The 25,590-nt window shown below is 44.3% G+C and overlaps 1 protein-coding gene across 1 annotated transcript; it reads right to left on the bottom strand.

Annotated features, from left to right (window-relative positions):
• Positions 1 to 330: 330 nt before the first annotated feature.
• Positions 331 to 24,028, bottom strand: LOC129829673 (activin receptor type-1B-like). The gene is made up of 10 exons (XM_055891529.1): positions 23,640 to 24,028; positions 7,507 to 7,746; positions 7,082 to 7,211; positions 5,953 to 6,065; positions 5,458 to 5,688; positions 3,608 to 3,775; positions 2,781 to 2,937; positions 2,551 to 2,675; positions 2,055 to 2,185; positions 331 to 1,829 (listed from the first exon to the last, which is right to left on the bottom strand). Exons 1-10 carry the CDS (start codon positions 23,701 to 23,703, stop codon positions 1,704 to 1,706), a joined length of 1,485 nt encoding a protein of 494 aa, XP_055747504.1. The 5' UTR covers positions 23,704 to 24,028; the 3' UTR covers positions 331 to 1,703.
• Between the last annotated feature and the right edge of the window lie 1,562 nt (positions 24,029 to 25,590).

Genomic DNA, 25,590 nt, shown 5'->3' with positions numbered 1-25,590 from the left:
TCGTCTTCGGCGCACAGGGAACAGTGGGTTAATTGCCTTGCTTAGGGGCAGAACAAGGGAATATCAGAACATGTCCTGTTTCAGAGAGCCTAGTTCCAAGTGTTAATATATAATGCACATACAACCTATTCTTGCCTTGATCAAAATTAAAACAAATTCTGAAAATAAATATGGGGAGATAGTTAACTATTCCAGTGCCAATAAAAGGGAAAATAGATGACTACAACTCAAGAAAGGACAGTGTTTTGCTCTACTTTCCTTTGAGTTCTGCATCTCAGGGAAACTGAAAGTACCACTGAAGATGTTGCTGAAAAATGACTACACCCCCAATGAGAAAACATATGTTTATATACAAATTAAAACAGATCCATCAGTAGTGTATAATAAAACAGGATTTTCATTGCCACCATTTTGCCTCGTTTGCTCAGTGTATTGGCCACTAGCACTACCCACAGGTGAAATGAGGCCATTTTGTTAGAATGAACATGTGAAAGCCGGTAGTTATCGAGGTTGGAGCTACCCCAGCTAACTTATCACATGCAGAATTAAAAAGATGTTATATATCATCTGACTGGCTGAGACATTGGCTTCCTCATCACATATCAGTGTATTCATCAAAATATGAAATAATACAACTATTAACAAATAAATAAAACCCTTAAAAAACATCCCTGCCAGATTTAAAACATTCAAATAAAAATAAAAAACTGGACCAAATGTAAAATTGGATACATGTAGGAGTCCCGTACAAGGAGGAGTGAGTCACAGACAGTGCAACATGTTTGTTTGTGGAGTATTCAAGTAGCAGAATGCACACTACATCGGTTTAAATAAAAACACATTGTTAAATGACCAATGGGAAATGTTGTCCAATAAACTACATGCTATTCCAGGCTTCTGAAAGCAGTATAGGAATGGCTGCAGTCTACTCTCCTGATGTTGGGACATGCCTGTAAAAGTGCCTTATATGGTAGGTTGGTTTCATCCTGAAACAGACGGTGGGGGACAAAAACAGTGCTTGTGCTACTCTCCCACATGCAAGAGCAATACATTGCCATGAAAACAAACAAGTTATAACACAATATTCTAACCTAAAAATGTGGGCATGAAGTCCCATCAATGAGTTTTCAGGATGTAGTGAGTCCGTTGAAGGGAAATCTTCTTTTCTTAAGATGTATTTTTTGTTTTTTTTAATTTTCAAACAAAATTCCTGTCACTGTACAATAGTAATAATTCCTGCCTCAGAACACAAAACAAAATGAACAGGGCAGTTTGTATTGATAATAATGGTAGTATTAACAGCTGTAGTGTTGTAGTGAGGTGAAAAGGGAAGGAGAGGAGGGTGGGTTAACATGGTGAAGGAGAACAAAGGGAGGAAGAGAGAAGGGGCAGAAGGGAATTTCAGTAGTTTTGGATAAAAAGTTGAGGTAGGCCTTGTCACAACTTGCAGAGTGGCTTTTAAACTGGCAGGATTTGGTCTCAGTCCTTTCTTTCCCTGTGTAGTGTCAGTCCTCTGTAGCCTGGTCCCAAATGGCACTCTAGTGCATATATAGTGCACTACTTTTGACCAGAGCTCTATAGGCCTTGGTCAAAAGTAGTGCACTACACTGGGAATAGGGTGCCCTTTGGGACACATTTCATGTCTTCTGTAGTTGTGAGTCTCCAGCGAGCTACATGGCTCTGCCGTCCATCCCACACCGAGCTTACATCTTGATGTCCTCTTCAACACTGAGCTGAGCCAGGGTCTTCTTGATGCGTAGAGCTGTGAGGCGGGCTGCGCCGTTAGAGTACCAGCACTCCCTCATGATCTTACCCATCACACGCAGAGACTGGAGGAGAAGAGTGAGAGGGCTCGATTCGGTCAACACGCAATCAACCAACTACACACAAAGGAAATGTCTAACGATTTGCCTTGTATGAATAAAGCACAATAAAAATTAAGATTTTTTGTTTCCACCATATCTACATTTAAACGCTCAGTCAAATGCAATAACTTAAGTCAACAAACACAATGTTTCTGTCCAGCGGTGTTTGTATTTATGCTCTCTCATTACCTCGTAGCTCTGCCACCAGTTGGGTACGTTAGGCCTCAGCCTCTGGTCACACACTACTTTCCTCATCTCATCTATGGAAGGGTCAGAGGGCACCAGGTCAAAGTAGGGGAGCTGGTACTCTTCATGGATACCTATAGGGGGGCAGAGGAGCAGCCAGGTCACTCATGAACACATTATCAGAACATCTGTTCATATTAATGTGGTTCCTGGGTGTGGTTAATGTGGGTGTGGTTAATATTAATGTGGTTCCCAATCCCTTCAAACACAGGGTGTTTGAAGGGATCGGTTTGAGCAAGCTGTGGCGCAGAATCCCTAATGTTAACTCATAATGACTAGTTATTATTTGGGGCACAAGGTGATTTGTAGATCAGTGAGTCTATGCAGTTTGTCATTTAATCAATCTCAAGCGCGTACAAACCTTCTCCAGGCGTTGTGAGATTTGATCATCTGTGCAACACGACTCCAAGAAAGACTTGAAACCCAGTCAGTGTCTTACCTCCAGTGTTGCAGCGGCGTGCGATCTCCCAGTACACCAGCCCCAGGGCGTAGATATCAGCACACTTAAATGAGTCAAAGTGTTTCATGTTGATGGTCTCTTCCAGGACCTCTGGAGCCATATACCTGGAACAGACAGGATTGAATTAAAGTTACTTTTAAAACCAACTTAAAGATTGAAAAGAAGTGTGTGTGTGAGATATGTGATGGGGCAACCAGTGGTCTCAGTACCTCTTGGTGCCAACGCGCTGGTTAGGGGCGATGTCTATAGTATCAGAGATGGACTCGTGGCGTACCGCCAGCCCCAGGTCAGCGATGGCACACATGCCATTCTTCTTCACCAGAATGTTCTTAGACTTCAGATCCCGGTGGGCGATGCCGGGCTTACCTAGAGAGGAACACACACCGAGTTGGAAGACTGGAATGGAGGGAGCACACAATATTGCAACCAGGTCAATGAATGTCTGTACTGTCTATTTTGTTAAAGGTTTGTAATGTCTACTATGTAAACAGTCAAGTATTTTGTCTGTAATGTATTTTTAGTTGTGTGTTGGACGCCAGGAAGATTAGCTGTCGTCAAGGCGTCAGCTAATGAGAATCCTTATAAAATTCAAAGGTAGGGCAATCGGTGCAAGCTATGGCCATGGTGAGGGGTGTAACATGCAAAGTGATGAAAAACTATTAAAACCAGCAACAACAAAAAAAGATCTGGAATCCCTTATATTTATATATAGCAGTTCTGGCTCGGACAAGGCTAACTTCCTTACTAAATCAGTTAAAAACATCTGGAATATTTTAACAAGAGAGGAGCTGGCTAAACCACCAATCATTCTGGTTACCTGGGCCACGTTCAGTTGCCAAACATTGCAGATAGAAATGGCATGAATAGAGCCGACATGATTCCTTGTTCTACATGTCAGAGGAATGTTTGTTGTACATAACATATTTATATCTGAATGTTCCAAAACTGCTGAACGCGCCCTAGTCTATGAATGTAAACACGTATGGGCTGAGTGAACGTGTATGGTCCGTATAATTCATCTCCCCGCTGTGCTAACCCTGCGTTCCAAGTATCTCCATGTGCAGGTGAGCCAGGCCGCTGGCAGCAGACAAGGACAGTTTGATCATGCCCTCGATGGTCACAGAGTAGTGGTTCAGGTAGTCAAACAGAGAGCCGTGCTCGTGGTAGTCTGACACCAGCCACAGCTGAGTCCATGTGCCGTTATCTGGAGAGGGAGAGAAGACAGAGACAGAAGGGGGGGGAGAGAGGAGAATTCTACAGTCAATAAAAAAACTACAGCCAGTAGGTGCCCTATTTTGAAATGCACCTACATAACATCAGAGATACAATGCCTTCAGAAAGTACTCACATGCCTCAATTTTTTCCACAATATACACACACACATATATATATGTATTTTTTGTATTGTTTTAAGATGCACATTTACTGAGGAGTGGCTCCTGTTTGGCAACTCTACCATAAAGGCCTGATTGATGGAGTGTTGCAGAGATGGTTGTCCTTCTGGAAGGTTCTCCCATCTCCATAGAGGAACTCTGGAGCTCTGTCAGAGTGACCATTGGGTTCTTGGTCACCTCCCTGACCAAGGCCCTTCTCTCCTGATTGCTCAGTTTGGCCGGGCGGCCAGCTCTAGGAAGAGTCTTGGTGGTTTCAAACTTCTTCCATTTAAGAATGATGGAGGCCACTGTGTTCTTGCGGAACTTCAATGCTGCAGAAATGTTTTGGTACTCTTCCCCAGATCTGTGCCTCGACACAGTCCTGTCTTGGAGCTCTACGGACAATTCCTTGGTTTTTGCTCTGACATGTCCTGTGAACTGTGGGACCTTAATATAGACAGGTGTGTGCCACCAAATCATGTCCAATCAATTTAATTTACCACAGGTGGACTCCAATTAAGCAGTAGAAACATCAAGGATGATCAATGGAAAATGGATGCACCGGAGCTCAATATCAAGTCTCATAGCAAAGGGTCTGAATACTAATGTAAATAAGGCATCTGGTTTTATTTTTCTGAAAACATATACTTATTTGTTTGAAACCTGAACGTCTTGCTTCAGGTGAGGCAAGTCTTACCTCGCTTCAAATTTAAATCCAACCATAGAGGTAATTATTTTATAATGATTTCCATATACCATTGAAACCAGTAGCCTATTTCTTTCATGTTCTCTTGGTTTTCAAATCAACTTTCTTTCATTGTCCATTCGCCAAAGGCACAACCCTAGTCATATTAGTAACCCATGCTAGTTGTTGCATCTTCAGATCTCCCGATTTCTCTCTCAGAAATCTTTCTAGATTTCTAGCGGATATTTTCATCTCCGTCACATGAAACTGCTCGCAGGTGCGGTGCCCTTTTGACAGCGTTATCCCACTAATTGCATTATGGAACAAACATTTGCGCGTAGCCTACTGCTTTGTGCACATTGCTGCGCTTATAATGTGAGGAACTAATAGTTTACTGGTTGTATGAATGTGGGATCTATCATCCCACAACAGTTCCAGAGTCTATTTGGAACAGGCTATTTCTTTCATGCACAGCACAACAAGCTGACCAATAGAATAGGTACACCTTTCTACTATGGGGGATATTAGATTGACATAGGCTTGCGATGTTGCTGTTCATTACTCGTCTTGCTGGCTGAGGAAAAGTAAACAATTATCCTAACATCATTGAAAGTCATTGAAAGTAATTGAAAATAAGAATTTGTTCTTAACTGACTTGCCTAGTTAAATAAAGGTAAAATAAAACATTTCATAAAATCAGGTTACACATGCAATGTATATGGGTCCAGTACATTTCTAAAATGTCTTGTAAATAAATGCTGCTGGTCAAACGCCCAGCGCTACAACGGAAACCCTGCCCTATTGTGTGTGTGGTGAGAGAACGCTCACCTTTATTGTCTGCGGCAATGAATCCCAGAATGTTCTCGTGTCGCAGCATGACGGTCTGGTAGATCTCAGCCTCTCTGAACCACGAGCGCTCCTCCCGGGAAGAGAAGATCTTCACCGCCACGTCTCCTCCACGCCACTTCCCCCGCCACACCTCTCCAAAGCGGCCTTTCCCTATGATCTCCTGCAAAACAATGGTCCTGGCTACGGTACGCTGCACAAACAGGGGCAGGCCTGCAGAGGGAAGCAGAGAGAAGAGCAAATAGTGGTACTCTTGGCTGATGCCATTTGGCTTTTACCTAAATACAAACTTGTATGCATCTACTATATTCCTTATGGAAAAGGCTAAAGGATATTCTATACATTGAACAGCAACACCTAGTGTAATATACCCTCTGCTTGCAGGAGAGGGTAGAGGATACTGCTCAAAAATAAGCATGCTTTGCAGTTCCATATATAGAACCTTTGATTCAAACAGTGTAGGCTCAGTTTACTCACCAGAACCAGACCCGGAGGTGGACATGTCATAGATGAGATCCTGCAGGGTCTTGTCCTTGGCCAGGTAGAGGTGTTCACAGGAGGGGTCCTCCACCTCCAGCCTCTGCCTGTGGCTGTACCAGAAGAGAGATTTATTGTCTCTATGGTGAGAACTTGAAATGCACCTTCTGGTCATCTCAACCCACCCAGACCTGATACCAGCAGCCCTCCAGTTGCCAGGTCAGTTCCCACCCAGGGCTTGAACTAGCAACCTTCCAGCTACTGGCCCACCTCTCTAACCTCTAGGCTACATGATGGATCACCTGTAGGGCCCTCCCATCACACAGTGCCAACCAACCCGTAGGGCCCTCCCATCACGCAGTGCCAACCAACCCGTAGGGGCCTCCCATCACGCAGTGCCAACCAACCCGTAGGGCCCTCCCATCACGCAGTGCCAACCAACCCGTAGGGCCCTCCCATCACGCAGTGCCAACCAACCCGTAGGGCCCTCCCATCACGCAGTGCCAACCAACCCGTAGGGCCCTCCCATCACGCAGTGCCAACCAACCCGTAGGGCCCTCCCATCACGCAGTGCCAACCAACCCGTAGGGCCCTCCCATCACGCAGTGCCAACCAACCCGTAGGGCCCTCCCATCACGCAGTGCCAACCAACCCGTAGGGCCCTCCCATCACGCAGTGCCAACCAACCCGTAGGGCCCTCCCATCACGCAGTGCCAACCAACCCGTAGGGCCCTCCCATCACGCAGTGCCAACCAACTCGTAGGGCCCTCCCATCACGCAGTGCCAACCAACCCGTAGGGCCCTCCCATCACGCAGTGCCAACCAACCCGTAGGGCCCTCCCATCACGCAGTGCCAACCAACCCGTAGGGCCCTCCCATCACGCAGTGCCAACCAACCCGTAGGGCCCTCCCATCACGCAGTGCCAACCAACCCATCACGCAGTGCCAACCAACCCGTAGGGCCCTCCCATCACGCAGTGCCAACCAACCCGTAGGGCCCTCCCATCACACAGTGCCAACCAACCCGTAGGGCCCTCCCATCACACAGTGCCAACCAACCCGTAGGGCCCTCCCATCACACAGTGCCAACCAACCCGTAGGGCCCTCCCATCACACAGTGCCAACTCACCTGTAGGCCCTCTGGTGGTGTTGGAACAGGAACACTCCCACCAGCAGCAGCATGCACAGAAGGAAGACTGGCCCTGCGATCACAGCCACAAGCTCCACCGGCCCCCAGGGGCCACCAGAGCTCACTGGGACTGGAGAGGGAGACATTGAGAACAGGGCAGTGGTATTACCATCTCTCCGGTTTAAACTAAACACAAAGGGTGCATCTCAATAGTCCAAAGTGGCTTCCTCTCATCACCTCTCCCTTATATGCACTGAAATGAAAGCATTGGAGGGGTAAAAGCAACATGGTGAATGTCTACAAGGGGGTGGCCTTCACCAGTCCTGTTCTCTCAAATGACTGCAGATAAAGGAGACGATGACAGGAAGTTATTCTGGTGGAATGCACATGCAATACACGGATGGTGTAACTTCAGCTTTACTCACGTGAGGGGACCTTGAGGTCAACGCTGTTGCAGTAGTCAGTGTAGCAGCAGTGTGTGTTGAGCAGTCCCTCAGCACTCAGACAGTAGAAAGGTTGGCCAGGGGGCACAAGGCTGTCTCTGGCGATACAGATCCTTACATGCTGCTCATGCCCCTGGATGAAGGACGTGGAGGCCATGCAGGCCCCGTCCGTCTCACACTCATAACCAGACTTTGCACAGTTGGTGCAGTTACACCGCAGGGCTGGGGAAAAGAGAGAGGAAGGAGGTTAGAAAAACCACCAATTGATAGATTTTTTATTTGGTCAGTAAAAACAAATTGTGATCGGGATTACGAAGTTAGACATTTCCGTTGTGGTCTGAGGAGCATCATGAGAGCTTGAATCAGAGACCAAGATAACAGACATGGAGAGAGCTTCAGAAATTTCCATAACAGAATGAGATGAACTGTCGTTGATGGCCTTGAGCAATAAACCTACAGTCCTGTCCGTAAGCGGAAAACAATTGACTTACTGCAGTGACCACATTTTTTCCAGCAGAGGGCATCCTAAACCAACTAAGAAAAACATGCATACATTCCATCTAAAAATGGACTACCCAGGATAGTCCCAATCAGAATAACACACCCAGTGGAGTGGGGTTCGTGCAGACAGCCCTGGCTGAAACCAGATCCACCACTGCAGATGAACCAAAAACACACAGAGGAGAGGAAGGGAGAGGACACTCTCCTGGGAGCTTACAATGTAGAATTTTAGCAACCAGGAAATGACAGCGCGATTTCTACATTGGCCGCATGACCCAATTTCCACTATTATAAGACAGCAAAAAAATAGATGCCAGCCCGGTAGGAGAAATCAAAAAAAGGTGAATATGGCGGGTAGGGATGGGTGATATGGCCTAAACATGAAAAAAAATGTTTTTTAACTTATTGTTGAGATACTTATGGTCATGTTTTGTATGTGAACGCCTGCTCGGCCAACATCTCATTCCAAAACCTTTTCCTCATGCAACACGACATCTCCTTCGAAAAGAGCTGATCAGGCTGTTGATTGTGGCCTGTTGTCCGACTCTTCAATGGCTGTGTGAAGTTGCTGGGAACTGGAACACAGTGTCGTACACGTCGATCCAGAGCATCCAAAACATGCTTAATGGGTGACATGTCTGGTGAGTCTGCAGGCCATGGAAGAACTGACATTTTCAGCTTCCAGGAATTGTGTACAGATCCTTGTGACATGGGGCCGTGCATTATCATGCTGAAACATGAGGTGATGGTGGTGGATGAATTGCACAACAACAGGCCTTAGGATCTCATCATGGTATCTCTGTGCATTCAAATTGCCATCGATAAAATGCAATTGTGTTCATTGTCCTTGGTTTATGCCTGCCCATACCATAACCCCACCACCAAGGGGGAACTCTGTTCACAACATTGACATCAAAACCCCTCGCCCACACAACGCCATACACGTTGTCTGCCTTCTGCCCAGTACAGTTGAAATCACAATTAATCCGTGAACACCACGAGAGACAGTGACCATTTGCCGACAGAAGTCAGTTACGACGCCAAACTGCAGTCAGGTCAAGACTCTGGTGAGGATGAGCATGCAGTTGAGTTTCTTTAAGACGGTTTCTGACAGTTTGTGCAGAAATTATTGGGTTGTGCAAACCCACAGTTTCATCTGCTGTCTGGTCTCAGACCATCCCGCAGGTGAAGAAGCCGGATGTGGAGGTCCTGGGCTGGCGTGGTTACACGTGGTCTGTGGTTTTGAGGCCGGTTGGACGTACTGCCAAATTCTCGAAAACAATTTTGGAGGCGGCTTATAATAGAGAAATTAACAGTCAATTCCCTGGCAACGGCTCTGGTGGATATTCCTGCAGTTAGCATGCCAATTACACACTCCCTCAAAATAAGTGTTTTGTGCGTATGGAACATTTCTGGTATGTTTTATTTCAACTCATGAAACATGGGACCAACACTTTACCTTACTCACTCACCACATGCTATTGAGTAGCTCGCTAATCTTTATATTTCAAGTTTAGCCAACTTGGATCTATTTGTTAGGTAAAACAGTTGAATTGTTATGAACACACCCTTCTGTCCATCTCCAATGGTTTTAACAGCATTCCTAGCCTGTGCACTTTGTTCAGATGTTGAAATCAAGTGGCCTACCTTTTTTCTCAGAATGAGAACGAGTTGCCAATTCCTTATACAACTACGGTTTTTGCTTATTGCCCATTTCTAAAACAGACTAGACAGCTACTATAACAGTCTGACTAAACTGCTGCTAGTGGTACATGGTACCACAATGTGCGTGCGACAGACTGGGCAATCATTTGCCAGAATCAATGTTCATCGATACTCCTCTTTTAGTAGTGCCTGCTCTGCGCACAATATGAGGAGTTGAGACAAACCGGGTATCGTTATAAAGGTTAACTTCTATTACAGTAAAACAAATGTTGATGTCTTTCGGTGTCCATATGACCGATTCTGTTGGACCAAACCTCAAATAGCAAGTTAAAACCGCTCGTCAGAGAGGAAGAAGTGATCTCATCTTTGATGTGAGTGGCAGGGGGAGGGGCTTGGTGTGTGGGGTGTCAATCTACCATGTATATTCTTAACTCTGGGCAACATGGGCCTGGGAGGCTCACAGGGATGTTGGTATCCACAGTACTCTACCAATTATACATATTTTTTGTTCAGATGTTGAAATCAAGTGGCCTACCTTTTTCTCAGAATGAGAACAAGTTGCCAATTCCTTATACAACATCTGAACAAAACCTTTAATTCCAAAACATTTTTTTTTTTTTTACTTACTTACATAAATACAGTAATTTATATGACACACTATGCAGAAATCGCCTCACCATTTCCTGGTTGCAAAAATTCAAATAGTTCGCCAAATTTCAGTTTGTTACAAAACAAGCTAGTGTAGAGAATCATTGTACCATCTAAACCTCTGAAATATATTTTCCTTAACCAAAAACATTGTTTGAAGCTGGTGTACAAAACCAAAATGTAAGACCGGGAAGCATAGAAATATAGCGCACAGAACAGATCTACCGTTTCTTAAAATTGCTTTCAATGAAGATGACAGAACTTACATTTCTGGGCCTGTAAAGTGTTATTTCCCAGTACCCGAAGGACCTGGTTCACCCGGCCATGCACAGCCCAAGTCACAGTAACACTCCTTGTTGTGTATTCTTTTTTATCTCACTTGAGTTGTGTTCCGATTATGAGGAGGTCCCTGATGAATTTGCTGTTACAAAAGGGCTCCCTGGTCCCCAAACGTTTGAGAGCTGCTGCCCTTGAATCATGAATTTCATAGTAAATTGGAGGGCAGTTAGGCTACTGCTTTCAATACTTGTAGAAAAATTGGCAAAAATTGAGTTACATGGTCCGACTGACAGTATATTACAGACCGTAGTAGGGGGTTCTTCAGTCACATTAGTTACCTTGTCAATTAGGGACAGACGTCAGCCCTGAAATTTTAAGTGTGACCACTAATTGCAGTCTCAGACAGTCTGGCCTCTCACAGACCTGTGGACATGATCACTGCTCTCACAGGAGTAGTGTAGAGTATTCCTCATCCCTCGGAACAACTAGTTCCACCTGTCTGGGTCCTTGGCAGTTTATTTCCTCAAGCATGTTAGTTGGGCCTACTCTTAGTTGGAGTTCAGAATGCAGACCTGGAATAGGATGATTAGGTGGTCATTCATATTACAAATGGATTTCAAATACTAGGCCTGTCCTGAGCTCTGTCAAAATTAAAAGGAAGCCCTGGTTGTGGCAACAACGTTTTATTAATGCCTTCCTTCACTGTGTTACGTTCCAAATGGCACCCTATTCCGTATTTAGTGTGATACTGGGTCTCTGGTCAAAAGGAGTGCACTACATAGGGAATAGCATGCCATTTGGGACCGTACATGTCTGTCTGGCCGGAACACAGCAGGAATGATAGGAACTTCACACTTTCTTGCAGCCAAAACAGCTCCATCTATCCAGCGTTCAAGTCTTATTGTTTTTAAGTCAAAGTCTAGACTGGGTTTTAATGACTGAATGTCACAGCTGCTTGCTATAGCTAGCTGTAGACCTCACAGCTGGGGGGATGCATAAGCCCCTGCCCCCCACCACCACCCTTATTGTCTCCTCCCATCATATCAGTTCTCCACAGAAGAGGACATTTTCAGACAATCTTTATAGGACATTAGAAGTTTGCATCAAAAATAGATTTATTGTTCAAAACCAACACGTTTCATCAAATGCCGTCATCATGGTATTTGATCTGTATTCTCTATCCCCAGAGCACAAGGTCTGGTGAGTGTGTGACCCACCCGCCACTCCGGCTGCCCCTCCCCCATTCACCCTCTCCATGCTCTTTGTTGGGCACAGGGCCAGTGCAGTCGCTCCTCGTTTCCCTCTAATCTCAGCACAAAGGACCAGTGTAAGGACACCAATTATGTGGACTGGATACAAGAGCAGAGTTCACCCAACCAACTCAAACACCACACTGTGCCTGACTGTCCTTCCCACGGGCCATTCATATTTAGATATTAGGCCTACTCAATTCTGTTTCAAAACGTCAAGGAAATTAAATCATGAGCAAAAATGTTGTTCTCTGACGGCTCTCTTTATTTTGGGCACTGATGGGTCGTGGTAGTTCCCCCGCCCCTCATTCTCAGTTTGAGTACGTTGGTACATCAGTCATTTTTTCTTTCTTCAAATCTATGTTCAAGTGTAGTATGTTTCCATCTAGGTTTTTTAATTGAGCTTGGAGAAATTGTGATCTTTTCACACTTGTACAGCTGTTGTGCAGCTCAAGGTCCAGATCAGATCCAGCTTGGCTAGTTTTAAAGCCATAATAACCATAATGACTAACTGGCCACAACCCAAGGCTCTGGTAGGCCACAGACCACACAGTGACCAGTCAATAACTACTTCTAGGAACGGCTGCTGTGCTGTGTTCAGCCATGTTGGTTTTCCTTTCTCAGTTGCTGGGGTACTGGTTTTCTGTCTATGTACCCAGAAAGCACTATCACCTCTATTGCCCAGCTCACAGACAAGATAGAGGTGTGTTTGAATACATTCAATTATGAGTTTCTCATTTTCTGAAAATATGTTCAAGATTGATCTGACCTCTAAGGAATGGCCACATTGACATCCTCTGATGTATTCAAGAAGACTTCTGTTCTCCAGTCATCATAAGGCTAGAGGGAGTCTGTAGCATAGCAGACTCTCCTTGTACCTCTCTCTTAGTTCAAGGCTGATCCCCTCTGTTATGGACACCTTCCCTGAGGCTTTGAAAACTTCTGTAAACTGTGTGTTGTCTGGGCCAATCACCAGGCTATAGAAGGTCTGCAGCAGCCTCTCTGCCTGGGTCTTTCTCCCTGTCATATTTAGCTAAACCATGTTCTCTATACAGCTTCAGATTAGACTGGCTTGTTTTTCTCCCTTTGTCAGAGCCTGCTGCTTCACCGCTGTGTAATCTGCAGGAAATGTGTGTCAACTTTATTGAACATGAACACGCTCCACTAGGAGTTACTTACTGGCATTTTCCCGGTCAGACCGACATACTGCTGATGAGATGTAGCAAGACATCATAGACTCACTCCACTTAAAAAAAAAAAAAACTGTTCCAACAACACACATGCAAATGTGAGCACACACCCACACATTTAAAAACACACACACCCACACAGCAGCTGTTGAACTGTGGGAATCGCTCCCAGGACTTGGGTGGGGTGGTTTGGCCACTTGCATGTCACCGTCACTCATCATGATGGTGCAATGTGTGTGTGTGTGTGTGTGTGTGTAAACCTGGGAAGTGTGTTGAGTAAGACCGAGGGGAGAGGGAATAGTGTAACAAACTCAGAGAAAGATTAATGGATACCAAAGAGAGATGTGGTGGTTAACCTTTTTATGCAGGTTTTATGTAAATTCTGTTGCTGTTGAAAGTCCAAACCTAGAGGTAGTCCTAAAGCGTGTACTGACATGGCTTGCCAGTGAGTTGGATAGACAGACTAGTGCTAACAGGAGAGAGCTCAAGGGCTGTTTGAAAAGCCTCCAGAACAGGGAAAGGATTAGCAGAAAGCTTCAGAGTAAATCCCCCTTTTTTCTCCATCCGGAAGACGTTGAGGTCTGACAGAGCCCTTTAGGGGTCTGTCTTTAGTAGGTACCAAGCCTGAATCCACCCAGTCCCCTCAGGGTTGGAATGCATTCTAAAGCCACAGTGATTGGGCAGCTATTGTAGCCAGGTTAAAAACAGTATGAACCCTGTATTCACCATTGAGCACAGCGTGTAGTCTGGTTTAACCAGGCTACTGCGCCATTGTCCTTGGATCAGTTCTTAAGCTGCCACTCTTCACTGGCACCTCAGTCTGTTCCTCCCCTAACTGACTGGGGATCAGTGTGTTGTCCCCATCTGTGAATACCTGTCCTGCTGATACAGCGTAACAAATCTAAAGAAAGTATTTTTCATTCATATCGGAATCAGATTACTTCCTGGGCTGCAGCAACCAAACAGGCTCCTTATCTAGTTCCATGTCTTTGTAAGAGTTGAGTCTGTCAGATTGGAATATCGGTCTTAATTTGAATGTTTTAGTGCAATATTACGTATGCCTGTATCGCAAGAAGCAAGTATATTTTTTATTTTTATGAGCGTCTTTTTAACACCCGCCTGTTCTCGCGGCGTCTTCTTGGTCTCCTTCTGCGGTGACACGGCACCTGCCCCTTTACGCCCCACACACCAAGCCCCTCCCCCTGCCACTCATATCAAAGATGAGATCACTTCCTCTGACGAGCGGTTTCAACTTGCTATTTGCATTTGAGGTTTGGTCCAACAGAATCGGTCATATGGACACCGAAAGACATCAACATTTGTTTTACTGTAATAGAAGTTAACCTTTATAACGATACCCGGTTTGTCTCAACTCCTCATATTGTGCGCAGAGCAGGCACTACTAAAAGAGGAGTATCGATGAACATTGAATCTGGAAAATGATTGCCCAGTCTGTCACACGCACATTGTGGTACCATGTACCACTAGCAGCAGTTTAGTCAGACTGTTATACTAGCTGTCGAGTCTGTTTTAGAAATGGGCAATAAGCATAAAGCGTAGTTGTATAAGGAATTGGCAACTCGTTCTCATTCTGAGAAGTAAGGTAGGCCTGAACAAAAAATATGTATAATTGGTAGAGTACTGTGGATACCAATATCCCTGTGAGCCTCCCAGGCCCATGTTGCCCATAGTTAAGAATATACAGTTTACATACACCTTAGCCAAATACATTTAAACTCAGTTTCACAATTCCTGACATTAAATCCAAGTACAAATTCCCTGTCTTTAGGTCAGTTAGGATCACCACTTTATTTTAAGAATGTGAAATGTCAGAATAGAGATTTATTTCAGCTTTTATTTATTTCATCACATTCCAAGTGGGTCAGAAGTTTACATACACTCAATTAGTATTTGGTAGCACTGCCTTAAAATTACTTGACTTAAATGTTTTGGGGAGCCTTCCACAATAAGTTGGGTGAATTTTGTCCCATTCCTCCTGACAGAGCTAGTGTAACTGAGTCAGGTTTGTTGGCCTCTTTGCTGTCCTTAAGCCATTTTGCCACAACATTGGAAGTATGCTTGGGGTCATTGTCCATTTGGAAGACCCATTTGCGACCAAGCTTTAACTTCCTGACTGATGTCTTGAGATGTTGCTTCAATATATCCACATAATTTTCCTCTCTCATGATGCCATCTATTTTGTAAAGTACACCAGTCCCTCTTGCAGCAACGCAACCCCACAACATGATGCTGCTACTCCCATGCTTCACGGTTGGGATGGTGTTCTTCGGCTTACAAGCCTCCCCCTTTTTCCTACAAAAATAACGATGGTCATTATGGCCAAACAGTTCTATTTTTGTTTCATCAGACCAGAGGACACTTCCCCAAAAAGCACGATCTTTGCCCCCATGTGCAGTTGCAAACCGTAGTCTGGCTTTATGGCGGTTTTGGAGCAGTGGCTTCTTCCTTGCTGAGCGGCCTTTCAGGTTATGTCGATATAGGACTCGTTTAACTGTGGATATAGATACTTTTGTACCTGTTTCCTCCAACATCTTCACAAGGTCCTTTGCTGTTGTTCTGGGATTGATTTGCACTTTTCGCACCAAAGTATGCTTATCTCTAGGAGACTGCGTGGTCCCATGGTGTTTATACTTGCGTACTATTGTTTGTACAGATGAACGTGGTACCTTCAGGCGTTTGGAAATTTCTCCCAAGGATGAACCAGACATCTAGAGGTCTACAATTTGTTTTCTGAGGTCTTGGCTGATTTCTTTAGATTTTTTCATGATATCAAGCAAAGAGGAACTGAGTTTGAAGGTAGGCCTTGAAATACATCCACAGGTATACCTGCAGTTGACTCAAATAGTGTCAATTAGCCTATCAGAAGCTTCTAAAGCCATGACATCATTTTCTGGAATTTTCCAAGCTGTTTAAAGGCACAGTCAACTTAGTGTATGTAAACTTCTGACCCACTGGAATTGTGATACAGTGAATTATAAGTGAAATAATCTGTCTGAACAATTGTTGGAAAAATGACTTGTGTCATGCACAAAGTAGATGTCTTAACCGACTTTCCACAAATTTCTTATTAACAAACTATAGTTTTGGCGTGGTTGAAAAACGAGTTAATGACTCCAACCTAAATGTATGTAAACTTCCGACTTCAACTGTACATGGTAAATGAATAATAGGACATTGTATTACACACTTTAAAACGTATTCCACAAATCCTTTGGCCGAAAGTCATTGAATAGGTTGTTAGTAATAATCATTAAAAAAAAAAAAAAATGAAATGCAGTACCTCCACGGACCAGACCCCACAGAACCCCAATCATTTGTTTCCTAAATAGCTTCTGAAGTTGTATAATTATATTCATTCATGGAAAATCCCCAGCCCCCCAATTTACTGAAAGGTTTCTGTTTTGGAGATGAGGTTTTCATCCAACAGCAACAATACCATAGCGATCATGTCCATGGGTCAATGAGAGGCCAGAATGTCTGCAGCTGTAATTAGCCATCCAGAGCGTTCTCGGTTGACGGAGGTCATTAGAGGGGGCCGGGTAATTAAAGGGGAAAGCTACACTCATCCCCAGCAGACCCAGGCTACAACATTCACCACACAGAGAGAAGAAGAGGTTATTAGCCAGGTTGTTAAAGGGATAGTTCTGGATTTTGGCAATAAAGCCCGACCTGCTGGCGGCTCCAGAGACGGGCTCCAACCACCACCAACTGTATATGTGCACGCAGGAAAATTGGTCATGCTGCAGGCAGCACATAGAGAAGGAAAATAACTGATAATTGATCACATGGTGTAAGAATGAATGCAACGAATTGATTGAGTTTTATTGATGGACAGCCTTGTAGAACCAAAACACAGCCTGCCTCTGATCAACAAACATGGAAGGCTCAAGCATTCCGACAAGAGCCGTTCACAATCTAGTCCGGTTGCAGCTACAACTAGACCTTGTTTCAAAAAGGTATCAACAACTAGATTTACATCCAACTGGCAACAGATTCACATGCAAATTTATTAAAAACAATATGTTTTGACTTGTTGCAAATTAAAAGGCTATACGTGATGAAGTTGTGCACAAAATGGGTTTCCATCGCATTTTCAACTCTACTGATGGTTCTCTCACAAACAAATGTAGGGTTATATGGTTGTGTGACCACTCTGGTATTGGCATGTGAGCTCTAGCCAACAGACTGCAGATAAGTACAGAGCGTACATATTGCCTACATCAGATTATTATGGACAAAAGTCCGATTTTTTTATTCCTCAAAGCGTCAATAATCATGTCACCAGAACAAGACCCTCAATATTTTATTGGATAGGAGCATCAAGCTCATCACTGTGCATTTTCACCACATCTTATTTCATCTGTAGCATAATAAACTGCATACTTTCCTGACGAGTCGTAGTGGGAGGACCACACATCATGTCATTACGGGACTCAAAGTTTACTTCAATATGTTATATCAATATTTGCACAGTCACGTTTCCACCGACATTTCTCGCGTAATTCATTTTACCTACACAAAAACATCCCACCTTGTCTAGCGTATTTTGTTTTGTCGACATTTGGAAAGTTTAATGAAGAATTCTGTTTCCATCAGGCCATTTTATATCCCACATGTACTTTACCCACATAAAGAGGTTGGATGGAACCTGGTTAATAAATAACCATATTTGTATGCATAACAGTCTTCAATGGAAGCACCAATAAGCCCCCTGTGGTGAATGAGAAGCTTGTAGAATCATGATTCTTTAGGCAATGCTCTAGGCATTACTGAATCAAATGAACGAAATTAGTAGAAAGATCTGTTCTTTTCACTGAACGAGTTGAATTTTTTTTTTTTAAATCTGCCATTAAAAAGAGTCCAACTTCACATCACTTGTGACTCCCAGGCAGCTCTGTTCCTGTACATTCCCCTGACTCTGATCTGGTAGACAGGCATGCACATGTTGGAATCGGACTTGATGCGCTCCTTTCCATTTCCACAACATCATTAGGACATGAAACAGCACCACAGCAGCAGCTGTAGGGATAGTTCAGCAGCACACAGAATCATACTCTGTTTACAGTTCAGCCAAGGAAAAAGGGTATTTTCTTGTCTTTATTAAGTCATCTCTGATTACATGAGATCTGATTCTGAACACGCGAGGCAACGACAGGCAGTGGCTACAAGAGCAGTAGCCTTGGCTGCATGAAACAGCAGCAATGCAGCAGGCCAGTTAGAGCTATTAAACCACAGAGCTTCCTTTACCGACAAGGAAACAGAACCCAGACTAGATATATGCCTATAGGTTACTGGCAGAGGGGGCAGAGGAAGGAAGCATAAGTGGGACGACAGAAAAGTCTGATGGGACAGCCAGGTCCAATATAGGATTTGTGAATGTGACACAGGAGATAGAGAAAGCAACAGAAAGAGAGTAAAAGGGGACCGAGAGAGATGAAGAGGAAGACAGCAGAGAGAGACAGGAGAGAGGAAGAGAAAGACATCAGACCTGAGGCTGAATGGACCTGACAACAGACCCCAGTTCTAGACCTGGATGCTCTTCTGGTTAACCAATAGATCTTTATAGATTGGCTAGGCCTTCTAAGGCAATAAATTCACCTTATTAGCGTAAAATAAATATATTATAGGCTATGCAGAGCTGTGGTCGGGTCCATTTGGGACTAGGCGATATATCTAATCATTATTATGAGCATGTGTCTTTTTGGTCTCGTCTCCTTAACTCATTCTGTGCGCTGTCTGCTTAGCTCCTTCCCACTCGTACACACAGACACCAAGTCCCTCCCCATGCCACTCATAACAAAGACGAAAGATAACTGTTGTCAGAGGAAAAGTTTCAACTCACTATTTACATTTGAAGTTTGGTCCAAAAGAATCGGTTGATTCTCCTAACGATACCTTTTCATGACTCAATTGCCAACATTTAGAACAAAGAAGAGCCTACTTGGCAACTCGTGCTCATTCTGAGTAATAAACATCACCTTATCCAGGTAGCCCACTTGATTTCAACATCTAAACAAAGTGAACAGGCTGTTGTTTAAACAGTTGGAGACAGACAGGAGGGTGTATTCATAACAGTTCAACTGTTCTACCTTGTTAACGAACAAATAGATCCAAGTTGGCTAGACTTTAAATATACAAACTAGCTGGCTACTCGCTAGCGGTGGGCTTGTGCTTGTGAAACTGTTTGAAACCTGTGTTAATGTTTTATAAAGACTGCTACCAGACGTTGTTCATTATTACTGGATGTGCATGGTTCTGGTTACATTTGTAACAAATTGCCATTTTCATAGACTTGAAAGCCAGATCGGTGATTGAAAAAAAAGCAGGTTAAACTATTTTGATAAAATAATGTAATTATTGGTAGGTCTTATGGTTGTTGAAGGCTTATATTTAGCCTAGGTATACTTTTATAAGCCCTGAACTCATTAGATTATTCCTGACTGTTTGAAAAGCAGTGTATTGACCTTTAATTGTGCACCAAAGCTTAGAGAAAAACATCAATCGATACACAAAAATAAGTTGCGTCACAAAGGCATGTAGGCCTCATGATGACTAAGCTAATGACTAGTAAGTTCAATTGATGCCATCAACAGGAGACGAAGCTGGCGTCCTGTGAACCATGACGATCCTGTGAGTAAATTAATACAGTCACAGACCAGACCCCCAGGGCCTACAGTAGCCCAACAACTTTTCGTTTTTAACCGCACTAGCTAGGCTACTTCTGGGTCCATCTGGTTTCACCTTTGCCATGGCATAATCCATTATGTGGTGTGAAACTGTGGCTCCAGACAGAGCCGAGTGGGCCCCTCTTCATAAAGCAGCCCCAGCCCAGCTGGACAAGCCCAGTCTGTCTGCTTGGCCTGAGAAACCAACCTCCTCCGCTCTCACTGGTACTTGAGGACTACATTACGCTGGAGTGTGATATTTGGCTAACCCAGTCAAATGGTCAACTCAGGTACATCCCAGCCAGTCCTAGATATAGTTTCGCATAGAGTTTCAACCCTGTAGTCTAGGCTGCTTTCACCTCTACCCATCTCACTTCAACACTGTCTATTTGAAAATACTAAAATGTGAGCAATCACAGTGCACCATGTCCTTATCTAAAAACCTTCCGGACGAGGGAGGAATGCAATGTTGCTCTCTGATTCTTGGAAGTTGAATGAGTCACTTAATTTAGTTATGTTAACAGGTGGCAGCAGACTTGAGGTTATTGACATTGGCAGATATTGGTAACTTTCTCAGTCTCTCCATTTTAAAATGTTTTTGTGAGTGGCAAGTTGCAACGGGGAGATTTTAGATTTATCAGGATCCCCCTTAGCCGACGCCAATGGCGACAGCTAGTCAGTTACACATTCACACAACAACTAGGTCACATGGGAAAGGGGGATACCTAGTCAGTTTTACAACTGAATACATACAACTGAAATGCATCTTTGGGATTTAACCCAACTGAATCAGAGAGATGCGGGGGGCTGCCATAATTGACATCCATGTCCTCAGGGCCCGGGAAACAGTGGGTTAACTGCGTTGCTCAGGGGAAGAACAGATTGTCGGGTCAGGGATTCGATCCAGCAACCTTTCGGTTACTGGCCCAACGCTCTAAACACTAGGCTACTTGCCGCTCAGTGGAGAGGCGTTGTGCCTTGAGGTATTGCTTTATTTGTTTTGTGAAACCAGGTTTGCTGTTCACTTGCGCTATATAAGATGGAAGGTTCCGCGCACTCATGGCTCTGTATAATACTGTATGTTTCCTTGAATTTGTTCTGGACCTGGGGACTGTGAAAAGACCACTGGTGGCATGTCTGGTGGGGTAAGTGTGTGTAGGTTGACTATGCAAACAATTTGGATTTTCCAACACAATGTTCCGTTTAAAAACAAGAAGTGAAACAGTCAGTCTCGCCTCAACTCTTAACCAAGAGTGGCACGCCTAGTATTAATATTAGCCCTCCAATTAAAATGAAGAGCAAGACGTGTCGCTTTGTTCTGGGCCAGCTGCAGCTTAACTAGGTATTTCTTTGCAGCACTGGACCGCATGAATGGACAATAAGCAAGATAAAACTAGAGCCTGCAGGACTTACTTTGTGGAGTCAAAAAAGCATATCTTTACCACAGACACACCTCTCCTTATCTTTACAACAATTTAATTTATATGTTTTGACCATGACAGTTTACAATCTAAGGTTACACAAAGTAATTTATTCTCCTCAACTTGGTCAACAGCCACACCATTCATTACCAGATTCAGACGAGGTCCAGAACTGAATAAATTATTTGTACCAAATACATTGCTCATAGTTTTAGAGATGTTCAGGACCAGTTTATTACTGACCACCCATTTCAAAACAGACTGCAACTCTTTGTTAAAGGTTTCCGTGACTTCATTAGCTGTGGTTGCTGATGCGTATATGGTTGAATCATCAGCATACATGGACACACATGCTTTGTTTAATGCCAGTGGCAGGTCATTGGTAAAAATAGGAAAGAGTAGAGGGCCTAGAGAGCTGCCTTGCAGTACACCACACTTTACATGTTTGACATTAGAGAAGCTTCCATTGAAAAAAAAACTCCTGAGTTCTATTATATAGACTGCCATATCGTAGATTCAGAGCTGAAGTTGAAAAGCCATAACACAGGTTCTCAACAACAGGTCATGGTCAATAATGTCAAAGGCTGCACTGATATCTAACAGTACAGCTCACACAATTTGGCTTCCCTCCGGGCCTGAGGACAAAGATTTTCCTCTAGGCTCAAATTAAAAGACATGACAGATAGGAGTGGCTATAGAGTCAGCTACCATCGTCAGCAACTTTACATCTAAGTTGTCAATGACAGGAGGTTTGTTATAATTGATCAATAATCATTTCTCCACCTCTACCACACTAACGTTACAAAATTCAAATGTTTTTTTATTTTATCCCTTTTTCGTGATATCCAATTATGATCTTGTCTCATCGCTGCAACTCCCCAACGGGCTCGAGAGAGGCGAAGGTCGAGTGATGCGTCATCCGAAATAAGACACGCCAAACAGAACTTAACACCCGCCCGCTTAACCCGGAAGCCAGCCGCACCAATGTGTCAGAGGACACACCGTTCAACTGACAAGCATAGACAGCCTGCAGGCTCCCACCCCACCACAAGAAGTCGCTAGAGCATGACGAGCCCCCCCCCCCCCCCCCCCCCCCTGGGTCTGTAGTGATGCCTCAAGCACTGTGATGCAGTGCCTTAGGCTGCTGCACCACGAGGGAGGCCACAAAGTTCTAACTTGCAATGTCTTTCCATATAGAGAACAAAGTATCACACAGAGGAAAATAACTACACACTCCCAGCCCTTCTCTACAATGCCTCAAGTGGAACAATAATGTTCAAATGATTTTGAATCTGAAATAGACTTCACCCTCTCAACAGTTTAAAAAAAGTGACAAATCTGGCTTTTTCAGTAAGTTTAACACAACCAGGCGGTGTAACCAACAACACAAACAAGTCTAGCTAGTAGCTATATAGACTAAAGACACCATATGCCAAATTCAAATCAATATTAATTAATTTATAATGCCTTGGATCTGGTCATCAGCTTCTCTGAGCAGAAGGGCGCTGTGGGAGGGGGAGGGGGGGGGGCATAGCAGGAGTCTGTAAAGACCCCCATTCGCCACATTTCCATCACAAAGAACCCAGACTTAAACTTCGACATCTGTCTGGGTCGGCTGAAAGGACGGCTGGTGTCGCACCACTGCCAGTTTCCACTTGGCTAGCGTAGTGGTGGTCACAAAACACATTTTTTACTCCGGAGATTAACAATTTATTTACTTCTTATGTATAAAAACATTTTTATAGCACCCCCTCTGAGGAATAAATAGTCTGGATTCCTGTATCCAGTTCTCGGTTAAAGGATATACATTATTTCAGTTGAGAGAGCTATTAGAGACACATACAAGACACATACAATCACAAAAACCTCTAAACGCGTGACTATGAGTCTTTCACTTTCTTGTTATATGCGGAAGAGCGCCCCCCCCTCCCCTTCCACATCTAGCCTATTCTAATCACGAGCCGCCAGTCGATTGTTTAGTAAACACAAAACGCATAACACCGCCGCTCACAGATAACTGCAGCGTTAACGTCAACAGAAACGCGTGGCTTCATTTCAAGACAAACATGAAGCAATGTTGAAATGCACAGACTACATTGTTAGCCTGGTCCCTTTGTGCACACCTGATTAGCAAACTAGACAAGCAGCTACAGTAGCTCGAAACAGACGCAAACATGTTTTGTTAGCGAGCTACATCGACTCACTCACACGCTAATCACATTTTCTATTTATATAACCAGCTAAACAAACCAGATGCATGGATTACAGAAATACACGTGCCATGTTTCACCGGCTGTGTTATTCAACGAGTTTAGTAGTACTAGCTATAATGTGTTTGCGGTTTACAAATTCTAGACAGGCAGCGCCATGATGATCGACAGGCGATGCCAGCCAAGCCATTCTCCCTCTCATCAAACAAACAAAACATACACGAAGACAAAAGCCAAAGGGGGCATACGTAACCATTTCACTTACCATCACCGATGGCTACGAACCCAAACAGGGTCAGTAACGTGAGAATGATTTGTTTTAAAGCCATTTCGTCAGCATTCCCATCGCATTCGGAGTGTGGTATTGTAAACACCACCGTCAGACCTAAACACACCACAAACCATACAGCCACCGCCAGACAGACAGACAACCAGCAAGGCGAAGTCTTCTTCTTTGGGTTTTATGGAGAACTACAAGCAAAAGGGTGTATTGTCGCCTCCAAACGTGTGGGATGAAAATAAAATACAAAAAGCCAGGCGAAGTGATGCAGACAGCGTAGTTAATTAAATGGGTGTGCGGTTTTCGGTTTTAAAGGGGTGCGCTCTTTCTGGTTCCAGCCCCTTTCTTATGGTAGACGCGACGCTAGAACGATAGGATTGTCTGTGATGCAAATGAATATTCTGACTGCACTGAATGATTTTTGATCATTTCTACACGATTTAACATTTCGCGGTATAGGATTCAGATATATTACCTGACTGGACTATTTGTCACATAATGTATCAGGGCATTTACTGTATCTTTTAGTCGTATTTTAGGTTATTTGCCCTCATGATAAAAAGCCACTGTGAAAAAAAATAACATTTTGGGCAAGTACCTATTAGAAGATTTTGTGAAAGATGATTTAGTCAAATGAAGATAGTCTACACTTTTTTAATGGGCTCCCAAGTGGCGCAGCGGTCTGAGGCACTGCATCTCAGTGCTAGAGGCTGTCACTACAGACCCTGGTTCGATTCCAGGCTGTATCACAACTGGCCATGATTGAGAGTCCCATAGGGCGGCGCACAATTGGCCCAGAGTTGTTAGGGTTTGGCCGGGGTAGGAAGTTATTGTAAATAAGAATTTGTTCTTAACTGACTTCCCTAGTTAAATAAATAAAATAAACATGTTCAGGCTCATCAGAGATGCATTTGGCAGAATGGTATAGCTCTCTCTCTCTTCTGCTGTTATCACCTGGCCCTTTGCTAGTGCTCTCTCTCTCTTCTGCTGTTATCACCTGGCCCTTTGCTAGTGCTCTCTCTTCTGCTGTTATCACCTGGCCCTTTGCTAGTGCTCTCTCTCTCTTCTGCTGTTATCACCTGGCCCTTTGCTAGTGCTCTCTCTCTCTTCTGCTGTTATCACCTGGCCCTTTGCTAGTGCTCTCTCTTCTGCTGTTATCACCTGGCCCTTTGCTAGTGCTCTCTCTTCTGCTGTTATCACCTGGCCCTTTGCTAGTGCTCTCTCTTCTGCTGTCATCTCCTGGCCCTTTGCTAGTGCTCTCTCTTCTGCTGTCATCACCTGGCCCTTTGCTAGTGCTCTCTCTTGCTGCTGTTATCACCTGGCCCTTTGCTAGTGCTCTCTCTTCTGCTGTTTTCACCTGGCCCTTTGCTAGTGCTCTCTCTTCTGCTGTTTTCACCTGGCCCTTTGCTAGTGCTCTCTCTTGCTGCTGTTATCACCTGGCCCTTTGCTAGTGCTCTCTCTTCTGCTGTTTTCACCTGGCCCTTTGCTAGTGCTCTCTCTTGCTGCTGTTATCACCTGGCCCTTTGCTAGTGCTCTCTCTTCTGCTGTTTTCACCTGGCCCTTTGCTAGTGCTCTCTCTTCTGCTGTTTTCACCTGGCCCTTTGCTAGTGCTCTCTCTTCTGCTGTTTTCACCTGGCCCTTTGCTAGTGCTCTCTCTTGCTGCTGTTATCACCTGGCCCTTTGCTAGTGCTCTCTCTTCTGCTGTTTTCACCTGGCCCTTTGCTAGTGCTCTCTCTTCTGCTGTTATCACCTGGTCCTTTGCTAGTGCTCTCTCTTGCTGCTGTTATCACCTGGCCCTTTGCTAGTGCTCTCTCTTCTGCTGTTTTCACCTGGCCCTTTGCTAGTGCTCTCTCTTCTGCTGTTTTCACCTGGCCCTTTGCTAGTGCTCTCTCTTCTGCTGTTTTCACCTGGCCCTTTGCTAGTGCTCTCTCTTGCT

Source organism: Salvelinus fontinalis, chromosome 31 (assembly GCF_029448725.1).
Source record: "Salvelinus fontinalis isolate EN_2023a chromosome 31, ASM2944872v1, whole genome shotgun sequence".
In the NCBI taxonomy this organism is placed as follows: Eukaryota; Metazoa; Chordata; class Actinopteri; order Salmoniformes; family Salmonidae; genus Salvelinus; species Salvelinus fontinalis.
The sequence above is the reverse complement of the archived record's forward strand: the minus strand, read 5'-3'. Positions and strand labels throughout refer to the sequence as shown.